This window comes from Oryza sativa, chromosome 1 (assembly GCF_034140825.1).
Source record: "Oryza sativa Japonica Group chromosome 1, ASM3414082v1".
NCBI classification, from domain to species: Eukaryota; Viridiplantae; Streptophyta; class Magnoliopsida; order Poales; family Poaceae; genus Oryza; species Oryza sativa.
The window spans coordinates 25165471-25185342 of record NC_089035.1 but is presented as its reverse complement, the minus strand read 5'-3'; the positions used below and the strand labels follow the sequence as shown (position 1 = coordinate 25185342).

The window sequence follows — 19872 nt, the reverse complement described above, 5'->3', positions numbered from 1 at the left end:
CAACTCACCGCCCCATGGCAACGGACAGGTTGGCCCGGGGTTCCGCAAGGCTGGCGCGCCATATATTTTTTGTACTACGATATTGTAGTACCACTCTCCTTTTCATCAGGTTTGTTAATCTACGGATGATTAAAAGACAACTACATTTCAAGATAAAATATGCTTGGAGTTGAGATTGCCAGATGATATTACCCGTAAAGAAACACCATAGATGTGGCTGCACTTTCAAATTGTTGTTCTTAATACAGAACGTACATATGTCCAAAATATTTTTTTATAAAGGAAGCCTGGGAGCAACAAAAGATTGGGCTAAAGATTAATATATATATATATATATATATATATATATATATATATATATATATATATATATATATATATATATATATATATATATATATATATATATATATATATATATATATATATATATATATATATATATATATATATATATATATATATATATATATATATATATATATATATATATATATATATATATATATATATATATATATATATATATATATATATATATATATATATATATATATATATATATATATATATATATATATATATATATATATATATATATAAAGGATTTTATGTTGTCCATATTTTATAAGAGATTTTATTTACCTATAAAAATCTAATTATCTTATAACTCATTAAGAAATATTTAAGCATGATCTTTGGGAAACGAGTACCTAATCAGGAGAATACTGTAGAATCTTTTCAAATGCTCGTTGGAAGACTACACTCTCTGGCTCTAAAACCGAACTATTTTCTTGCATCTCAAAAGAACTCCTAGGTTGATGTTCTTTGGAATACAGGAATTTTCACAAGGTTCTCAATTTCTCATAGGATTTTGATTGGGGTGATCCCCCTAAAACAGTAATTTTTCGTTGAAATTTCACCATTCCAAAGGTGACATTAACCTTCGTTAGATATTGTCGCTACCTTTACCTTACATGATGTCTGACTTGGCCTGATCTGAGCACCCCTCGCCTAATGCATGTCATAAACAAAAACACACAAAAAAATCAGTATGAAATTCGTGCTGATTAAAAAATGTCTGCTTTTCCAACCCTGGATCCTTGATCCGAGACTCCGACCACGGCATTTTTTAGGTCCCCAACCACGCAAATGATGTGATTTTGACCATGACGCACCTGCAAGGGAAGGCAACACAGGCCACGGCGCCTGCATGATACGGCAGGAGTCTCACACCAAGTCACCAACTTAATTTAGACCAGCCACGCCTTCGTATTACCTGCATCTTCCAATCTTTCCTGCCATCTCTCCACGCTCTCGGCGATGCTCATCACGAAAACGTGATCACGAAAAAAAGCACACAAAGAAATCAGTAGCAGCCGATACGTACGGCACTTGATGTTAAAAGCACCTAACTGTATTGTACCATCCGTACCCAAGAGATTGTTTGATATGGTAGTATACTCCAAAGTTTTTTTTTTTTAAAAAAAATCAAACTGAGCCAAACTTACAAGCAAAATCTCATCGCGGTGACCAGGCGACAGGCAGGCAGATACAGGTTGCCATGGTCCGACCTTTGCCACCCTGGCCATTGAGCAGTAGATAAAAAATAATACAGCAAAGCATAGCAAGATTGAAACAAGATAATGATTCTACTATTACGAGTAGTTGATATATAATGTAACAATATGACTGCATTATATTACGCCACTGCTTATGTGGTGTGGCGTCTTGTGGCGCCGCAAGAACAGGTACATTTCATTTTCCATACTCGGGAGGACTTGGGGCCCAGTGTAGTTATGGTGAAGGAAAAAAATATGCTCCCACATGATGTAGGTCAGTACAACTGTGAAAAAAAATAGTTACTCCTATATGAAGGATCACTGGGTTCATTTCAGCTTTGAACCTGCCCGGTGGTGATAATAGATTGGTCAAGAGCTGGCTTCAAAAAAAGGATGCAGCAGTCATCTTAGAACTGAGGTTGTCAAACTTGGGGGGCAGTAAAAAAATTGTCAACCTTCAGCACAAGGGTTACACAGATCGCAGCCCAGGAACATTGTTAAGGCCCATTTTTCGAAGAATGAGTTTGGGTATGGCAGGCGGAATTGCAAGACCCATGCTCTGGCTGAACTCTTCTGCGAGCCTAACAAGTCTGGATTTGTCTCGACTAATAGCCTTGTTTGAGTTGTAGTACCCTAGCCATGCCTGGTAGGCTGATTCCTTGCTCTTTGTCTCCACTCTTCCGAGTGCATCTTTGACCTATCAAATCAAGCAGAGATTAAAAGGAGAAAACGTAAAGTGCATTATATTTTGAGCAGCCATGTTGATTGCTCAACTAGAGTAAAAACCCTTGACAGAATCACATAGCCAACTTGATATCAAGTACATAATACTTACTCCTGTCTGAATGCTCGAATCAATTGTAGGTACCACAGCTTGTGATACAGACAAATCCTGAACGCTATTCAGAAAGTATGTTTCCCAGGGAGCCAACAGTAAGAGACCTAGCCCATCTTTGCCTTTCCGTCCAGTTCTACCAAGTCTATGTATATACTGTTCTCTATCAGCTGGCAGCCCAACCTGCGAGGGCAAACAAATTTCAATAAATGGAGATGAATTATTTTGGTATGAGATGTAATCATGCGACCCACCTGTATGACAAGGGTGACATCAGGATAATCAACACCACGAGCAGATACATCAGAACTCACTAATATCAGACCCTTTGATTTCCTAAATTCATCTGAGACCTTAGTTCTTGCTGATTGCGACTTTCTCGAATGGATCTCTCTTATATTCAGTTTCAGCTGGGAAAGAACTTCAGCAACAAGTTTGGTGACCATTGCAGTAGTACAGAATACAATCACCTGAAAAATTGGATGGGGCACACATGGACAAATCCCCAATATATAAGCTGGTCTGGTAAGGTAACTTGCTCAAAAAAAAGAAGAAAATTGAGATAACTTACTTTGTAGTCTGCATCTTCTGCGATATGCTTCTTCAGTACATTGTACAATATAGAGAAGTGCAGGTCAAGTGGTGCAACCATGTACATCTGACTTACCTGATGCAAGAGTAAAAACGTAAGGTCATGCGAGCAGCAAAACTTAAAATTTACCCAACAGCACATGAAAGTGACATTTATAAACCTGTGAATGTGTCTCCTCATCACCCTCTTTAACAGTATTAATGAACTTGTAACCCCTCTTCATTGCAATGTGCGAAATTTGACGAACCTAACAGTAAGCATTTAAAAAAGAAATCAAATTGCTATTATAGAAACGGGGTATAGTAACAAATAGGAGATACCTCTTCTGGAACAGTAGCAGAAAAAAGAAGTGTCTGTCGTTCTTTAGGAATGAAAGCAATAATTTTCTCAATGTCTCTTCTAAATCCCATATCCAATAGGCGGTCAGCTTCATCAAGAACAAGAACTTTCACCCCTTTAATTCGGTTGGAAAAACCAGGTGTATTCTCAAGATGATCCTTAAGCCTTCCCGGTGTAGCAACAAGAATCTGTTAATCAACTCCCAGGTATTATTATCAGTGCATAAAACTAAAGCTAGATATGAGCGCACTAAATTTGTTGGGCACAACCTGACAAGGATTAGATTGCATGCTTCGTTGTTCTTGAGGTAATTTTGTGCCGCCAATTACAACCTGCACACCCAGTGAGCGATGATACTTGAGAAGCTTCCTGGCCTCAGCAGCCACTTGGTTTGCTAGCTCCCTTGTGGGGCATATCACAAGCAAATTTATAGATGGAGAACGAGGTAATGTAGAGAGAAGTTCAATGGCTGGAAGCTGGAAACAAGAAATGAAACTCAAATTGGTTAGTCCCATGAAAGCATAAAGTAGTGCCATGAATTGACAAGTTGGGTCCAAAGGACTAGAATACCAAAAAGGCAACAGTTTTTCCTGTCCCTGTCTTTGCTTTTGCAAGAACATCTTCACCTGCAGGAAACAAACACACATATTATCTCCAGGGTTCCCAAGAGATCGGTATCATGCTGTGGAGCAATTGAGCGACACTATATATTTCATTTGGCTGACCTTGAAGGATTATTGGCAGAGTTGCCTCCTGCACCTGGGTCATCTTTTCATATCCAGCATCTTTGATTGCTTTCAATGACAACGGAGAAACAGGACATTGATCAAATCTGTAACATGCATAACGGTAACATTAAATAAGTTTGCAGGAACCTAACACGATTCATGACATTCAGAAACTACAAGTCATGGTAGACAGACTAATTTGAACAAACAGTGAGTAACACAAACTGATTTTATTATAACAGATCTAAGAAAACACCGAATAGTGGACATTGACTGGCTGACTACTAATACTACTACTACTACTACTACTACCAGGACTTAGTAAGAACATGGCGATTTTAGAGTAACAACTAACAACCAACTAAAATTTGGTGGATTAGTAAGACTAATCCCGGTCTGATAACAGCTATGATTTCATGCTATCTAACACTATGCGATGCCTATTATAATCTCAAAATCACACCAACAACAGAACATTCTATACTAAGTTTCTACAATTTGAGAAATGGAAAAAAAAATCAAAGCACATTCGTAACCTAATTTGCAGAACAAGGCCCATTAATTTACCGTGTCTCGCTGAGATGCGAGCCAACCACGCCTCCCACCTCGGCAGCGCTCATCCCCGCATCCAACTCCATAGCCTTCCCTTCCACCACCTCCTCCTCTTCGGGACCTGCTCCGTTGGTCGTGACCGCCCTGGGGATCGAGGGCCCGTCGACCCCCGAGCCCTTCGGCCCCCGCCTCCGCCGCCGCTTCCGGTGGGTCGCGTCGCTGGGGCCGCCAGACATCATCTCTCCCCGGCGAACGATCTCTATCTCGTCGGCGGCGCGGGCGGCGGCGGCGGCGGTGGCGAACGGTCGAAAGACGCGCTATGCCTCTGCGATCCCCAAAACGAGTTTACTAGTAGTAGGAAATAGACTAGGTGGGCCGTAGTGGGCCTCCAAACCATGCTTGCTGAAGGCCCATCACATCGGCCCATTAGTCCATGGCCCAACCTGGCCCAATCCCATCGCAAGAAGCAAGGATCTCATCAACGCTCAACGTCCTTTGAGAAGGAAGGTTGGAGTTTAATCTGTTCGTTTTTTTCAAGTTGGGTTTGATTCCTCTTCCTATTTGCTGTTCGAATCTTTCGTGTACAATGTTCTCGTTTGGTGAGTTCGGCGCGGAGGAACTAGTCGAATTCGAATGGTTTTCGAGAAATTCAAATTTAAAAGCGGTAAATTCAATCGAAGCACGGGTGTAATAGACACTCTGATATCATCTCTTTTCACTTGCTCAACTTGGAGTCTTGAATGATGGTAGCAAAAAAATGCTACTATCTGATAAATAATATATAAGCATGGGTTTAATAAACGATCTGATCATCTAGTGTCTCAAGTAAATCCATCTCAAAATGGATCAGAACAAGGTAAAAATAAAAATCTTCGTGTGTTGCACTATATGAGCTTCTGTAGAATCACTGTCTGTTTTTGAACCTGTATTTGTAGAGGACCAGAAAGACTCCTAGTCATGCTTGAATAGTTGAACTTAGAACTCCTGAACCTCCGAGAGAAGTGATCTGTGATCATACATAGTGTTGATCGTCCAAACTTCTGACCAATATCAACCCACCGAGCTGCAAAGCTCAAATATCTGCAGCAGTGAGGTACATCACGCCTGAAGTTTACCATAAACGCAGCAGAGAGCACAGTGATGGATCAAATGTCGATAGTGTGCTCTACGCTTTTAGCACAAAGTGCACAAGGACCTTAATTTCAGGCATCAGGGTTATGTAGATCTCAGCCCAGGAACATTGTTAAGTCCCATCTTTCGAAGAATTTGCTTGGGTATAGCTGGCGGAACTGAAAGCTCCATGCTTTGGCTGAACTCTTCTGCGAGCTTAACAAGTCTGGATTTTTCTCGGCCAATGGTCTTGTTAGAGTTGTAGTATCCTAACCATGCTTGATAGGCACACTCCTTGCTCCTCATCTCAACTTTCCGGACTGCGTCTTTGACCTATCAAATAAAGCAGAAACAAGAGTACTTGAGATTTCTTGAGCAGGCAAAAATGGACTTCCTATTGCAAAATTTGCGCTAGATCTGACCTATGTTGCATGGCGAAATAGATGAGAGGATTATGAACTTACTATTGTCTGAGTGCTTGAATCAACAGAAGGTACCGTAGCCTCTGATATTGACAAATCCTTAATGCTACTAAGAAAGTACTTCTCCCATGGAGCCAACAGTAATAGGCCTTGCCCTTCCTTTCCCTTCCGTCCAGTTCTACCAAGTCTATGTATATATTGCTGTCTATCAGCTGGCACCCCAACCTGCAAGAGCAAATATTCAAGGAGAAAAAACTTTATCAGAACACAACAAACTGCAAGCATATTTGCATTGCCATATTTTGGTCAACAGAAATAGTTTTCCAAACATTCATAAAGAAAAGAAAAATAAATAACAACAATATAGCAATATCAGTTTACAAGAAGAATTTTGTGAGGGGAAATAATAACAGGTACCTGTATGACAAGGGTGACATCAGGATAATCCACGCCGCGGGCAGATACATCAGAACTAACCAATATCAGACCCCTTGACTTCCTGAATTCATCTGAGACCTTAGTTCTGGCAGATTGTGACTTTCTGGAATGAATCTCTCTTATATTCAGTCTCAGTTGGGAAAGAATTTCAGCGACAAGTTTGGTAACCATCGCAGTAGTGCAGAATATAATCACCTGTAAAATTGAACAACAATGACACATCCATAATCCACAAGATATAGGTTCACAGTTTGGATATGAAACTTACTTTGTAGTCTGCATCCTCTGCAACATGCTTCTTCAATACATCATATAAGATAGAGAAGTGCAGATCTAGTGGCGCGATCATGAACATCTGACTCACCTGATATAGAAGCAGCGCAATGTTCTAATGAGCTCCAAAACTTTAGCATTTAGCATAAAAGCTCAAGAAAAAATGACAGGTCTAAACCTGTGCATGTGTCTCCTCATCACCATCCTTAACAGTGTTAATGAACTTATAATTCTTCTTCATTGCAATATGAGAAATTTGGCGGACCTAAATATAAACGTTCAAAAGATAGTTTGTTAGAGGTTTAACTTTATATAAAGAGAGCTTAATAATACAAAGAGTTTACCTCCTCTGGCACAGTAGCAGAAAATAGCAATGTCTGTCGCTCTTTAGGAACGGAAGCAATTATTCTCTCAATGTCTCTTCTGAATCCCATATCCAGCAGGCGATCAGCTTCATCAAGAACAAGAACCTTCACACCTTTTAGTCGGGTAGAAAAACCAGGTGTGTTCTCAACATGGTCTTTAAGCCTTCCAGGTGTAGCAACAAGAATCTGTTTGATCAGTGCACAGTGTTAGTATACATAACTTGCACTAAGAATCCAAGATATGACCTGTCTGTAGTTCATGGGTACAACCTGGCATGGGTTAGCTTGCATGCTTCGTTGCTCTTGGGTTAATCGTGTGCCACCGATTACAACTTGCACCCCCAGCGAGCGGTGATACTTGAGAAGTTTCTTGGCCTCAACAGCCACTTGGATTGCAAGCTCCCTAGTAGGGCACATCACCAGCAAATTTATAGATGGACGTAGTTGATCCCTCCGAGAATTAGGTAATGCGGAGAGAACTTCAATGGCTGGAAGCTAAAACAAGATACTCTAACTCATTAGTCAATACGTTAATAGGTGATAGCGACTAATGCCATAATTTGATTGGGATTTAGGATAAGTACCAAAAAGGCAACAGTTTTCCCAGTTCCTGTCTTTGCTTTTGCAAGAACATCTTTACCTAAAATGGAACAAAATGTTGCAGATTCAGTTTCAGGACTCCCACCAAAAAATACTGGTATCATTCACTGGACTAGGAACAATAACATTGCCATTTCCCTGACCTTGAAGGATTACTGGCAGAGTTGCCTCCTGCACCTGGGTCATCCTTTCATACCCAGCATCTTTGACGGCTTTCAGTGACAACGGAGAAATAGTGCATTGATCAAACCTGCATATGAATAGCATTTCTAAATTACGAAAGCAGTACATTTGTAAATCCTGTTATACAAATCGGATGAGCAGTCTTCTCATATTCTAGTTAGTCGAGGATTAGCAAAATGATTGTTTACAGATGAGCATTATGCTACTTGAAGGAGGCAGTAACAGTTGGTTTACAGCAATAAATAATTATACAAACACAGCACGCTGCTAGAACTTAGTGAAAACTGATTAATTCTAGTAGAACAGACATGTTTGGCGTCTCCCTAACACAACGTTTAAAATCTTTAAGCTCTACTCATCTGGAAAATACTGGAAACAAGCACTCGCCATTTCTGTTTTGGAAACATAACCATTTCCACATATTCGAAAATACTCTTACATAAATAAAGCACTCGCCATTTCTACAGTTCCAAACCATAACCATTTCTACAGGGGAAGAGATAACTCTCAATTTGCGGCGCAAGGCAAGCGATTACCTTGTGTCGCTGAGGTACGAGCCATCCACGCCTCCCGACTCGTCACCGCTCTTCGCCGCATCGAATTCCGGAGCCTCCCCTTCCGCCACGCCCTCCTCGCGGACGCCTCTTCCCCTGCCCGTGACCACCCTCGAGAACGCGAGGCCCTCCTCCTCCTCCTCCTCCGCGTCCCTACGGCTACGACGCCGCTTCGGTACGGCCGCGCCGCCCGACCTGACACGGCGGCCGACGGCGTCGGCGACGTCGACCTTGGCGGCGGTCAGGGGAGGAGCGCCCCGGCGGCGGCGGGCAGGGACGCGGAGGCAGAGGCAGCTGGGGAAGGCCCTTGCGAGCACGGGGAGGCCGCTCTGGGTGCGGAGGAGGAGGTCGCCGGCGGCCATCTCCGGCGAGTGGGGATAGGGATGAGCGGAGGCGTAGGGTTTTGTGGCGGGTTGGCGCGCGGCGACGAGAGGATAAGATATCCTAGGGGGTTTTAAACGGCCGAATAGTAGAAAACTCTAGCTTGCAATATTCAAGAGAAAAGGTTTTATTTAGAATTTTAGTAGCAATGATTTTGTAATTTTACTTTTAAATTCCAATTAAAAATCAATTTCTGAATAATTTTATATTTTATTCCGAAATTCAGTTAGTAATCTACCTGCCACCTCTTAGTTCTTTTCTCATATGGGTGCCATATATTTCTAATTAGTATTTCTATATGGATTTTATCTGTTTATTGGTTTAATCTAAACTATTATAATTTTGATCCACCCTACAATATAATAAGCGGCATAGGTCATCTGGAGCGAATGTGGAAGCTTGTTTTTTCTATAAAAATAATACTTGCTCTGTTTTAAATTATTTATTGTTTTAGATTTATACTAAATTAAACATTTTATTATTGTTTTACCATCAATTTCTATAAACTCATATAATTTAACATCGTTATATTTATATTTTTAAATTCACTATAAGAAATACTTTCATAATATACAATTCACATGTTATCATGATAACATACACAGACTTCTAAAATTTAAAATTTATTGACTAAAGATATACATGTTTGTCTTAGAACAAAATGTAGAACCACAAATAATTTGAAACGGAATGGACTAGATTCGTGTAGTTATAACTCTTTGTTTGTTTGTTTGAGAACTGGAATTGCTACAAATATTCACCATTATAGTTTGGATCAACACGATCTAAGATAATAAATTTTTGTCTTGCTCTTTGATTAATTTTGATAAAATATAGGCGGGAAGCAATATCACGGGGTGCCACATGGCAACTTGGCGCCACATCACTGTCCTGTGAGCTTCTTGAGGCAACGAGTCTTTCCAAAGAGCTGCCTGCAACCTCCAAGGCTAGGGAAGAACTGAGGTTTAAGGTTGGACACTCAAACTCCTAGTTGGTTGTCCCCGAGTACCAATCTGGACCATATCCTGAATTGCTCGGGACAAACGACCCCGAAAAGGTGTCCCGAAAAAGGTTGCATTGAGATAAGGTGTCCCTTCCCAATAAAAGGCGATGTAATTGATACCTGCCCGTTGAGGCAACTGACACAGTAGATAAAACATGCCTTACCACCTATCATTCGAGGCCACGTATGGATTGTCATACGGCATGGGTTGTTAGGCAGAACGAATGACTTCATGTGTCTTACTTGGTCCCACCATTTTCCACATACTCTGCCTAGACGCCGACAAGTGAGGCCATGGGATGGCATTTGTGGATGACCGTCTCCTCCATTAAGCCCCTTTGCGCAAGAAAGCATCACCGAGGCACACGATAAATGCTCAAGACCTCTCTTGACTCCACCTTAAGGAGGACCTCATAATGAGCAGAGGGACGCGGAGCCTGATGAAGAATGGATGATATAACTTGTTGTACCATCCAAAATATATAAGGGCGGGAGCGAGGCTATGAGAGGAGAAGGGCGAGCTTTTCCCCACTTAAAGTTAAAACAAAGAATAACACAACACACATGAGTAGAATATTATGTTTCAGGCAGCTCAAACCCGCCAATTCCGATGTCAAAAAAGAACGTTCTAAAAAGAATCGTTTTGTGAACAACGAAACCAGCCGAAGAAACACTTTAGCACTAATGCTCTCGACAAAACACAATAAACAATCAACCACGTACCAAGTTGTGTTTATTGTGGTACTGGTTGGTACGATTCATCATTTCAATGATTCCAAGTGCTCGGCCCCAAGCAAGTCCCTACCCCAAAGTAAACAGAATCTTAAGATACACAAAATAAATCATGTAAAAAATGACCTACCTTACCTCGGTCTCCTCCAATAATTAATTTGAACCAGTAATAGCAAGACACAAAAATCTTTTATAGCTCGTCTAACTCCAAGATGCAATGTCCTTGAGCTTGTAGAAGTGCACGTACTACCGCAGGAGAGCTCGCAGGAAGTAGGATGGCCGCAACAAGTGCAGCAAATGAGCGTAGCATAGCCATCCCGGGCCCGGGTGATGATCAGCCTGCAGCACAGCCAGCCGCGCTGGCCGGCGGCGGCGACGAGGACGAGGGGGCGTGGAAGACGGCCCAGAAGTGGCTGAACCGCTTCGTCCGCGTCGTCGCTTTCGTGGAGAGGACGGGCAACGCCGTCGGCACGCTGGCCTTCACCTGGGCGACCGTCGTCGTGCTCGGTGGGTACTCCACGGACCTGCGCGAGGATTTCTGGTACGCCATGGCGATAGTCTTCCTGGAGGCTTACAGGTAAGTAGTAGCACTTCACGTACGTTCTCTCGTCATCACACTACACTCTTGGGCATGTTCAAATAGAGGACGCTTACGTATAAAAATGATGCACACCAACTAATAATTATCACATCACATATATATATATACTTCTAAAACTATAAGGAATTTTGTTTTCTTGTTTACATAAAACAATTAATGAATTTAAGTTTAAGACTTTACACATCGGTATAATAGTACATAGGTGTAATAACATGTGTACATAATATGTTTCTGAGGAACAAAATATGACTAATACACTACTTAAAAAATTTGAGGTGACAAAACATAAGCTTTATGAACCAAACGCAGTTCTTGGTCATTCATGGGTGAGTCTGACCTCTACTATGAATTTGTCCTAGTACCAAATTTGGTTGTCTACAACGCTGCTAACCGTGTCATTGGGGGACTCAGGGTGTTCAGCCGCCAAAACAAATCAGACGATAAATTCTTGTTCAAGACCACGGGAGGAATCAGAGTGCTCAAGCTGTCTTCAACCCTGGAGCTGCTGTATTTTCTGAACGCGGTGATCGTGATGCTGTGCCTCTCCGTCATCCTCACGGTCGTCCTAACCCACGTATTCCCGAAAAAACGGTACGTGCCGCTGGTGCTGGCTGCCCTGCTCGTGCTGCTAGCCAGGTTCCCCATCATCTGGCTCCTCAAACGAGCGAACAGACCAGGGTCAGGGCGCCGCGTCGTCGCGATAGTACTGCGGCTGACCCCCCTGGCCGCGATACTGGCCTTGGGCTGTTCACTGGTGCTGCTGTACGGCGCTCCGCCGGTGACGGTGCTGGCATCCGTGTTGCTGCTCTTCATGACGTTCGTTCTGTGCCAGCAGCTGATAGCCGTGCGGGAGAAGATCAAGAGACCGGCGCCCCTGCAGCGCCCGACGGCTGCAGGTGAGGCTTCGCCGCCGCCGCCGTCGTTTGCCCAGCGCGCGTGGCTGGTGCTCGCCAACACTATGTTGGTCGTCTGCCCACCCTTGATGGTTGCCTTCCTGACGGCGACGTTCGGCTTCCTGGGGCTGTACGTGGTGCTCACGGCGGTGGCGCTCGGCAACTTCCAGATCCCGGCGGCCGTCGCCCGCGTCGCCATCTCGTCGGCGCGCCTCGCCGGCAGGGTGGACCGCGTGAGCACGGGCAACGTCAACCTCGTGCCGTCGCTCAAGATCTTCTACGGGCTTGTGCTCGCCCAGGGCGCGCTCTACATCGTGGCGTGCCTGACGGATCCCTTCTCCGTCCTCCTCCGGAGATGGCTGGCGCGGCGCTGCAAGCTCGGGACAAGGTCCGTCGACCTGTACTACGAGCACGCCTACGACGCGTGGATGGAGGACGGCTTGCTCGCCATGGAGGACGCGAACATCGTCAGCTTCGCCGTCGACTCCCTTTCGGCTCCGGCGGAACCCAGCCGCAGCCGCGAGAGGGTCCTTGCTGGGGTCACCGTCCTTCACTGCTTCCTCCGGCAACGAAGAGGCTCCAAGGCCCGGCTTGCTTCATCGAAGATCATCACCTCCACAAACGCAATTGCCACCTTGATCGGCATGCTGGGATGGGGCGCCGAAGAAGACCGGCAAATCAGGCTGTTCGCGGCGAAGGTCATCGGCGAGGTCGCCGGTGAGCTCCGGATCGCCAGGTTCCCTGGCACCGTGCAGCTGATATCTTCACTCCTTGATGCTCCATCTTGCTCGAAGAAAGAACAAGACAGTGGAGGCTCAACACAGACAAAAGCAGCTGCAGGCAACGTTAATACTGACTCGACCTGCTGCTGTTGCTTCCCCAAGCCCAGTTGCCCGCGACGAATCAAGAATCTATGGTCAGCTCCAGACGAGGAGCCTCTCGACGACGACGAAGACGCGCTCCCGATAATGGGGATGCTGATCCTCGAGAAGCTTGCTTCCGATCCCGAAAACTGCGCAGAAATCTGGAGGGCAACTAACCTCGTCTCGAAGGTGATAGGGTTCATAGCCTGCTCCAGCAACGAGGCACAGCGGAATCGACGACCCATCACCGCCTCGTCACTGAAGCTAGTCGCAAAGCTCGCCGGCGCCAAGGGGGAGATCGGCGTCACGCTCCGGCGGAAGATATCGGACCATCCTTTCCTAGTGAGCAGCCTCGCCGGGATCTTGGAGGACGACGGCGCCGGCACGGAGGAATGGTCGCCGGCGATGGATATCCTCGCCAAGCTCTGTGTCAACGCCGATACGAGGCAGGAGGTCGGGGAAATCGCGGCGATCATTACCAGATTGGTGCAAGAATTCTTCCCCTCGCAGCGAGACCAACAAGCGAGCAGTACACAAGATGATCGCCAGCTGCGGTTGGCGGCAGGTGAAGCATTGGCGACGCTGGCAACGGAGAGCCCCGGCAACTGCTCGGCCATCCTCAAGGAATTCAAGGGAAAATATTGCGATCTTGTAAACGATCTCAAAAACATGATTTCGGCTAGGGACGAGGATGGCTGCCGATGTGCGGCAAGCCTGCTGCAGAATCTGTGCGCGCACTCCGGAGACGAGCTGCGCCATCTTGGTTTCAGCGACCATCTTGCATCCGCCTTGAAAGTGGTGAGTCTTCTCCTGGATTTGATCTTACTCAATTGTAGCATTTTCTCTATTTGTTTCTCTCTTTTTTTTCAAGTTAACATAGCATCAAATACACGTACAAATATAACGCACATCATACTCACACACCCACGAATATTTCCCAAGTCCCAAAACAACACACGCTTTAAGTGTACAGCGTGTGCATAATATGATCCATACATCGCCGTAGAGACGATAATTATGATTTATAGAGCTAATGTGAACCACACGCAGATTTTGGAGAAAATACTGAATACCAAGGGAAAGCAGCTAGAGGTCCTGATTGGGCTCACAGCGCAGATTCACAACGCCATGCCTGCCTGCTTTAAAGATGCACTGGAATCCTTAGCCAATAATACAGCGGAGGCACTCGTTCAGAAGATGGTGGATACACTCAACTCCAGCAAGAAGCCGAGCCCTGAATGCCCCAGGATGAGAAGAGCAATAGTCGAGCTAGCGATTTCCATAGTAGAAACGCGCACTCTTCCGTATGGCTATGCAGCCGACTTCAGGAAGAAGGGGATGGTGGAGGCGCTTTCCAAGGTAAAGAGGACGCCGTCAAAGGTGGAGAGATACAGGCTCTTCTTCGGCGATGCAGGGGTGGTTTTGTAGCGTGGATTGCCTCTGCCTGATATAGTGGCCACGACAAAAGGGCTAATCGAAACTGCATCTCCATCTCCAGGAGTTTAACGTAACCCCCATGCTCTTTTGTGGTTGTACAGAACTTCGGTGCGGCACTTTTGTTCTGTTCTTTTTCTCTGTCTTTGTTCAGGAGTGTGCATGTTCGCTAAGTGCTTTAAGCCCATAAGGATATTTGTTTATTGGATGTGATCCGAATATAATTATGGAAAATCTTAGACAAATGAGACAAGATATATTATGATGTCATATACAAACATGAACAAGATCAAACAAGATCAAAGATGTCTGCATATTAGGGGGAAAAAAGAAAGCATTGGGCTAAACAACGCAGTCACATTTGGATTTGCCATTTTTGTTTCTCCATGTATAGACAGAATTTATCTTGCATGTTTCTATATTTTATTTGTGGCAGATGGAACTAAAACTATCATACTTGCTGATTTTTGCCCCCCTTACAGGTGTTGGAACAGCTAAAATATCGACACCTATAGTGTTTTCCCAACCAAACGCGCGCCACAGGGGGCGCCAATGGCAAGAAAAACGCAGTCACAAATAGGTGCCGGTTTTTAATTGGAACGGACACATATATTTAATGTCAAATAGAAGTGTCTGTTCCAATTAAAAACCGTATGTCTCATCAGGGTTGTTGGTTGCGGGGCCCACATTAGAACCGGTGAAGCATCTAGGCCCCCGTCATTGATTTCGGTAATTAATGACAAGCGTTAATTGTAGCCGAACTATTTTCTTGAGCTATACATTTTGAGTTAGGACCACATGATGTGTATGAATGGATGATCACCGAGGACTAAATTCGATGGCGCAAAGCAAAAGGAGCGAAGACGGTAAAACTAGAGGTTTTATTTTAATTAATCGAGGAGTTGGACGATCAAAATTTGCTAGATTTATTTATACCTTTGTCTTACAATCAAGAGGGATAATGACCTAAACAAAGAGATGATCAAAATGCCACATTAGGTCATTTGCATTTAGACTTGGTTCTCTGTTTAAATTGTTCTGCTTCTCTATCCAGAGCCGGTCAGACCGTGGGCCTTATGCTGGTCTGACCGACGAGTGTTGGCTAGTCTGACCATGGAGACCTTGTCGGTCTGACCGGCCGACCCTGTGCTGGTTGGTCGGCCTCTAGGTGAAAAACCCGAGCCGCAATCGGTTAGATCGAGCCGATGGCGGTTTGACCGAGCCATGGCCGATCTGACCGGCCGCACTACTGCGGTCTGACCGGCCCCCATGTGTCAATACATTTAATGCACTGCAACGGTAACTAGCCGTTGAAAAGTCGGTCTGACCAGCCACCCTTCGGCGGTCTGACCGACAATGCACTGAGTTGGGGAATTTCGACCCCAACGGCTAGTTTTTGTGGGTTGGGGTATAAATACCCCCACCCCCTCCCCGCCACTAGCAGCAAGGGGACTCTCTTGACACTTGCTTCACTTGCATACATCCCTTGCACACACTCTAGTGCTTGTGTTCATCCATTTGGTGTGATTAAGGGATGATTAGCCAAGAGTCAAGCGCATTTGCTTCATTGTAGAGCTAGTGTGGCACTTGATCATCTCCGAGTCGGGTCATCGCTTGTTACTCATGAAGGTTGCCACCTCCTAGACGGCTTGTGGAGGTGTTGCCCGAGGACCTCTCCAAGGAGATCGTGGAGAAGGCCCGACGCCGATTGTGAGTGGTTTGAAGTTCACCACCTTTGGAGTGAATGAAGAACTACTCCTAGTGATCGAGGCTTGGGTAGTCCACTTCGTGGGCTAGCTCCCATCTTGCCCACCCCTTGATGAAGGGGGCTTGCGGTGGCTTCGTGGTTTTGAGCGGTGAAGTTGGGCTCGTCTCAACGGGGAGTAGGAAACCGATCCGAACCTCGGGTGAAAAAAAAACTCCTTGTCTATTGTCTCATTTACTTATTGCATTTACATTTGTGCAATTTACTTTCATAGAGACATATTTGAGCCTATATCACTCTAGGTTTGCAAAACATAATTTAGTTGTTTAGTTAACTTCGTCCCTCACCAAGCCTAGCAACTTAGGTTAGTTTTGATTAGGTGTCATTTAGTTTTAAATCACCTATTCCCCCCTCCCCCTCTAGTGACATCTCGACCCTACAAGTGGAAGTCCACACTCTAGTACCCCTTGCAGAAGCAAGTTAAAGTCCTTATATTGCTTGTGTTGCTTTAAGTTTCCTCCAACATCGGCAAGCTTGTTTTGAATCAACCTCATAATCTAAGGGGCATAATAGATACATTGTTCAAAGGTCCCCTCTGATATGGCAATCTCTTGCATCATGAGGTTTATCATCATTGTTTCCATATCTAGGGAGAATTGTGGCTCACACAATCCTATTGACCACACTTGGCAGGGTCCTCAACCCCTCAACCTTCCCACTACTCACCTCAAAGCCATGAGCTTCCACATTTGGAGTATTGTTGATATAGGCTTTGCTATCACCGGGTCGCCCTTGACGGAAGTTGATCACCGCAACGTCAAACTTAATGCTCAAGCTATGAATGCATTATTCAACTCTTTGAGCCAAGAAGAGTTTTATAGAGTGAGCAACCTTGAGACGACATATGAGATTTGGAACAAGTTGGCGGAGATTCATGAGGGCACAAGTGAGTATAAGGATGCCAAGCTCCATTTCCTCAAGATCCAATATGAGACATTCTCCATGTTGCCTCATGAGAATGTGAATGACATGTATGGGAGACTCAATGCCATCGTCAATGATCTCAAGGGGCTTGGGGCAATCTACACCGACCTTGAGGTTGCCCAAAAGATGCTTAGGGCTCTACTGGACAAGTATGAGACCCTAATCACCATACTCATCAACTCCGACCTGTCAAAAATGACATCCGCAAGCCTATTGGGGAAGATCAACACCAATGACATGTACAAGTTAAAGAAGAAGGAGATGGAGGAAGCCTCTCCATCTAAGAAGTGCATTACTCTCCAAGCCGAAGTGGAAAACAAGGGCAATGGCAAGGTGAATGAAGACAAGGATGACTTGGAGGAAGAAATTGTGCTTCTTGCTATTGCTAGAAGATTCAACGAGCTCTTAGGAAGGAGAAAGGGAAAGGACTCTAGCTCCTATAAGAGAAGAAGTAGAAGACCCAACAAGACCCTTCCAACTTGAGATGTTTTGAGTGTGACGAGAAGGGGCACTTTGCTTCTAAGTGCCCTTCTAAGGAAGATGAAGGTGACAAGCCATCCAATAAGAAGAGTGGAAGCTACAAGCTCATGAAGAAGCTCAAGAAGGAGAGAAAGAAGATTGAGGCTTTCATTGGGCAATAGGACTCAGATGAAGTGGAGCTCTCTTCATTTGAGACATATTGCCCAATGAAAGCCTCAATCTTCTTTCACTCCTTCTTGAGCTTCTTCATGAGCTTGTAGCTTCCACTCTTCTTATTGGATGGCTTGTCACCTTCATCTTCCTTGGAAGGGCACTTAGAAGCAAAGTGCCCCTTCTCGTCACACTCAAAACATCTCAAGTTGGAGAGGATCTTGTTGGGTCTTCTACTTCTTCTCTTATAGGAGCTAGAGTCCTTTCCCTTTCCCTTTCTCCTTCCTAAGAGCTCGCTGAATCTTCTAGCAAGAAGCACATTTCTTCCTCCAAGTCACCCTTGTCTTCATTCACCTAGCTATTGCCCTTGTTTCCACTTCGGCTTGGAGAGTAATGCACTTCTTAGATAGAGAGGCTTCCTCCATCTCCTTCTTCTTTAACTTGTACATGTCATTAGTGTTGATCTTCCCCAAAAGGCTTGCGGGTGTCATTCTTGGCAGGTCGGAGTTGATGAGCATGGTGACTAGGGTCTCATACTTATACGGTAGAGCCCTAAGCATCCTTTGGGCAACCTCAAGGTCGGTGTAGGTTGCCCCAAGCCCCTTGAGATCATTTACAATGGCATTGAGCCTCTCATACATGTCATTCACATTCTCATGAGGCAACATAGAGAATGTCTCATACTGGATCTTGAGGAAATAGAGCTTGGCATCCTTATACTCACTTGTGCCCTCATGAATCTTTGCCAACTTGTTCCAAATCTCATATGCCGTCTCAAGGTTGCTCACTCTATCAAACTCCTCTTGGCTCAAAGAGTTGAACAATATATTCATAGCTTGAGCATTGAGTTTGACGTTGCGTTGATCAACTTTCGTCAGGGGCGACCCGGTGATAGCAAAGCTTACATCAACAATACTCCAAATGTGGAAGCTCATGGCTTTGAGGTGAGTAGACATTTTAATCTTCCAAGTGGAATAATTAGTGCCATTAAACATAGGAGTCTTTCCTACATGGTTCACCTTATTTGACATCTTCTCTCTAGGCGGTAAAGTCTAATCAAGAGAGACCAAGTTCTGATACCCCAGAGCACACCAACCAGGCCACAGCCACCTTTCAGGGGGCCGGTCAGACCGGCCAAGACACGTCGGTCAAACCAGCTTGAGGCCCACGGTCAGACCAGCCCTAGACAGAGAAGCACATAAAACTTTAATAGTGAACCAAGTCTAAATGCAAATGACCTAATGTGGCATTCTGATCATCTCTTTGTTTAGGTCATTACCTCTCTTGATAGTACGGCAAAGCTATAAACAAATCTAGCAAATTTGATCGTCCAAACTCCTCGATCAATTAAAATAAAACCGCCAGTTTTATCGTCTTCATTCCTTTTGTTTTGCGCCATTGATTTTAATCCTCGATAGTCATCCATGGCATACACATCATATGGACATATCTCAAGATGTATAACTTAAGAGAATAGTTAGTCTACAATTAGCGTTTGTCATTAATTACCAAAATCAACGCTGGGGGCCTAGATGCTTCACCCCCCTCTAGTCGACATCTCGATCCTACACGTGTCTCCTTTTTTTTTTGTCCTTCCCTTTTCTCCGTCCGCAAGCCCCTTTTTTCACCCTCTCTTTTCCTTTCCTTTTCTCCGTCCACACGCCCCTTTTTTCACCCTATCTTTTTATTCAACTCCTCTCTCGCCTCCTCTCCCGTCTCCTCAAATCCTAAGCGGTGGTGGCGATGCTCCCCTCCCCAAGATGGCGATAGTTGTGCAGCGACGGCGGTTTGTCCTCCTCCCCAACATGGAACCAATGACAGTTCTCTCTGGCATGGCGGTGGTTTGATTTGTGAATATTTTGTGGGGATTTTTGTGATTTGGGATGTTGATTTAGTAACCACCACAAGGCAGTGGTTTGATTTGGGATGTTGATTTTGTGGGGATTCTTGATTTCGATTTGTGATTGCATTTGGATGATTTGGTGATTCATGTATTTTGTGAATTGGGGGCAATAGGATTGGGAGCAATCAGCATTAGCCGACTCATTGAGCCGACTTTTTTAAAAAATTTCCGCCCCCTAATAGGTGTCGGT

At 44.5% G+C, this 19872-nt stretch overlaps 3 protein-coding genes across 3 annotated transcripts; 1 reads left to right on the top strand and 2 right to left on the bottom strand.

Moving 5' to 3' along the window:
- Positions 1-1635: 1635 nt before the first annotated feature.
- Positions 1636-4935, bottom strand: LOC4326615 (DEAD-box ATP-dependent RNA helicase 26-like). Its single transcript, NM_001398040.1, has 10 exons — positions 4624-4935; positions 4054-4160; positions 3899-3954; positions 3598-3804; positions 3310-3516; positions 3150-3236; positions 2969-3064; positions 2652-2867; positions 2398-2580; positions 1636-2259 (listed from the first exon to the last, which is right to left on the bottom strand). The coding sequence occupies exons 1-10, from the start codon at positions 4845-4847 to the stop codon at positions 2032-2034; spliced, it is 1611 nt and encodes a 536-aa protein (NP_001384969.1). The 5' UTR covers positions 4848-4935; the 3' UTR covers positions 1636-2031.
- A 417-nt stretch (positions 4936-5352) lies between these two features.
- On the bottom strand, positions 5353-8981 carry LOC4326614 (DEAD-box ATP-dependent RNA helicase 25-like). Its single transcript, NM_001398039.1, has 10 exons — positions 8536-8981; positions 7960-8066; positions 7801-7856; positions 7487-7711; positions 7196-7402; positions 7030-7116; positions 6847-6942; positions 6558-6773; positions 6183-6365; positions 5353-6051 (listed from the first exon to the last, which is right to left on the bottom strand). Exons 1-10 carry the CDS (start codon positions 8913-8915, stop codon positions 5824-5826), a joined length of 1785 nt encoding a protein of 594 aa, NP_001384968.1. The 5' UTR covers positions 8916-8981; the 3' UTR covers positions 5353-5823.
- Positions 8982-10903: 1922 nt separating this feature from the next.
- On the top strand, positions 10904-14788 carry LOC9271825 (uncharacterized). The gene is made up of 3 exons (XM_015788781.3): positions 10904-11246; positions 11682-13824; positions 14077-14788. The coding sequence occupies exons 1-3, from the start codon at positions 10945-10947 to the stop codon at positions 14452-14454; spliced, it is 2823 nt and encodes a 940-aa protein (XP_015644267.1). The 5' UTR covers positions 10904-10944; the 3' UTR covers positions 14455-14788.
- Positions 14789-19872: the final 5084 nt, after the last annotated feature.

Bases quoted from the DNA above. Each gene is read 5' to 3' on its own strand.
- LOC4326615 (NM_001398040.1), bottom strand. From the start codon at position 4,847: ATGATGTCTGGCGGCCCCAGCGACGCGACCCACCGGAAGCGGCGGCGG. The intron at 4,161-4,623 runs GTAAATTAATGG...TGCATGTTACAG, and splicing joins TCGCATCTCAGCGAGACACG to ATTTGATCAATGTCCTGTTT. The intron at 3,517-3,597 runs GTTGTGCCCAAC...GTTGATTAACAG, and splicing joins TGCAATCTAATCCTTGTCAG to ATTCTTGTTGCTACACCGGG.
- LOC4326614 (NM_001398039.1), bottom strand. From the start codon at position 8,915: ATGGCCGCCGGCGACCTCCTCCTCCGCACCCAGAGCGGCCTCCCCGTG. The intron at 7,403-7,486 runs GTTGTACCCATG...CTGATCAAACAG, and splicing joins TGCAAGCTAACCCATGCCAG to ATTCTTGTTGCTACACCTGG. The intron at 6,052-6,182 runs GTAAGTTCATAA...TTTATTTGATAG, and splicing joins ATTCAAGCACTCAGACAATA to GTCAAAGACGCAGTCCGGAA.
- LOC9271825 (XM_015788781.3), top strand. From the start codon at position 10,945: ATGGCCGCAACAAGTGCAGCAAATGAGCGTAGCATAGCCATCCCGGGC. The intron at 11,247-11,681 runs GTAAGTAGTAGC...TGGGGGACTCAG, and splicing joins GTCTTCCTGGAGGCTTACAG to GGTGTTCAGCCGCCAAAACA. The intron at 13,825-14,076 runs GTGAGTCTTCTC...AACCACACGCAG, and splicing joins TTGCATCCGCCTTGAAAGTG to ATTTTGGAGAAAATACTGAA.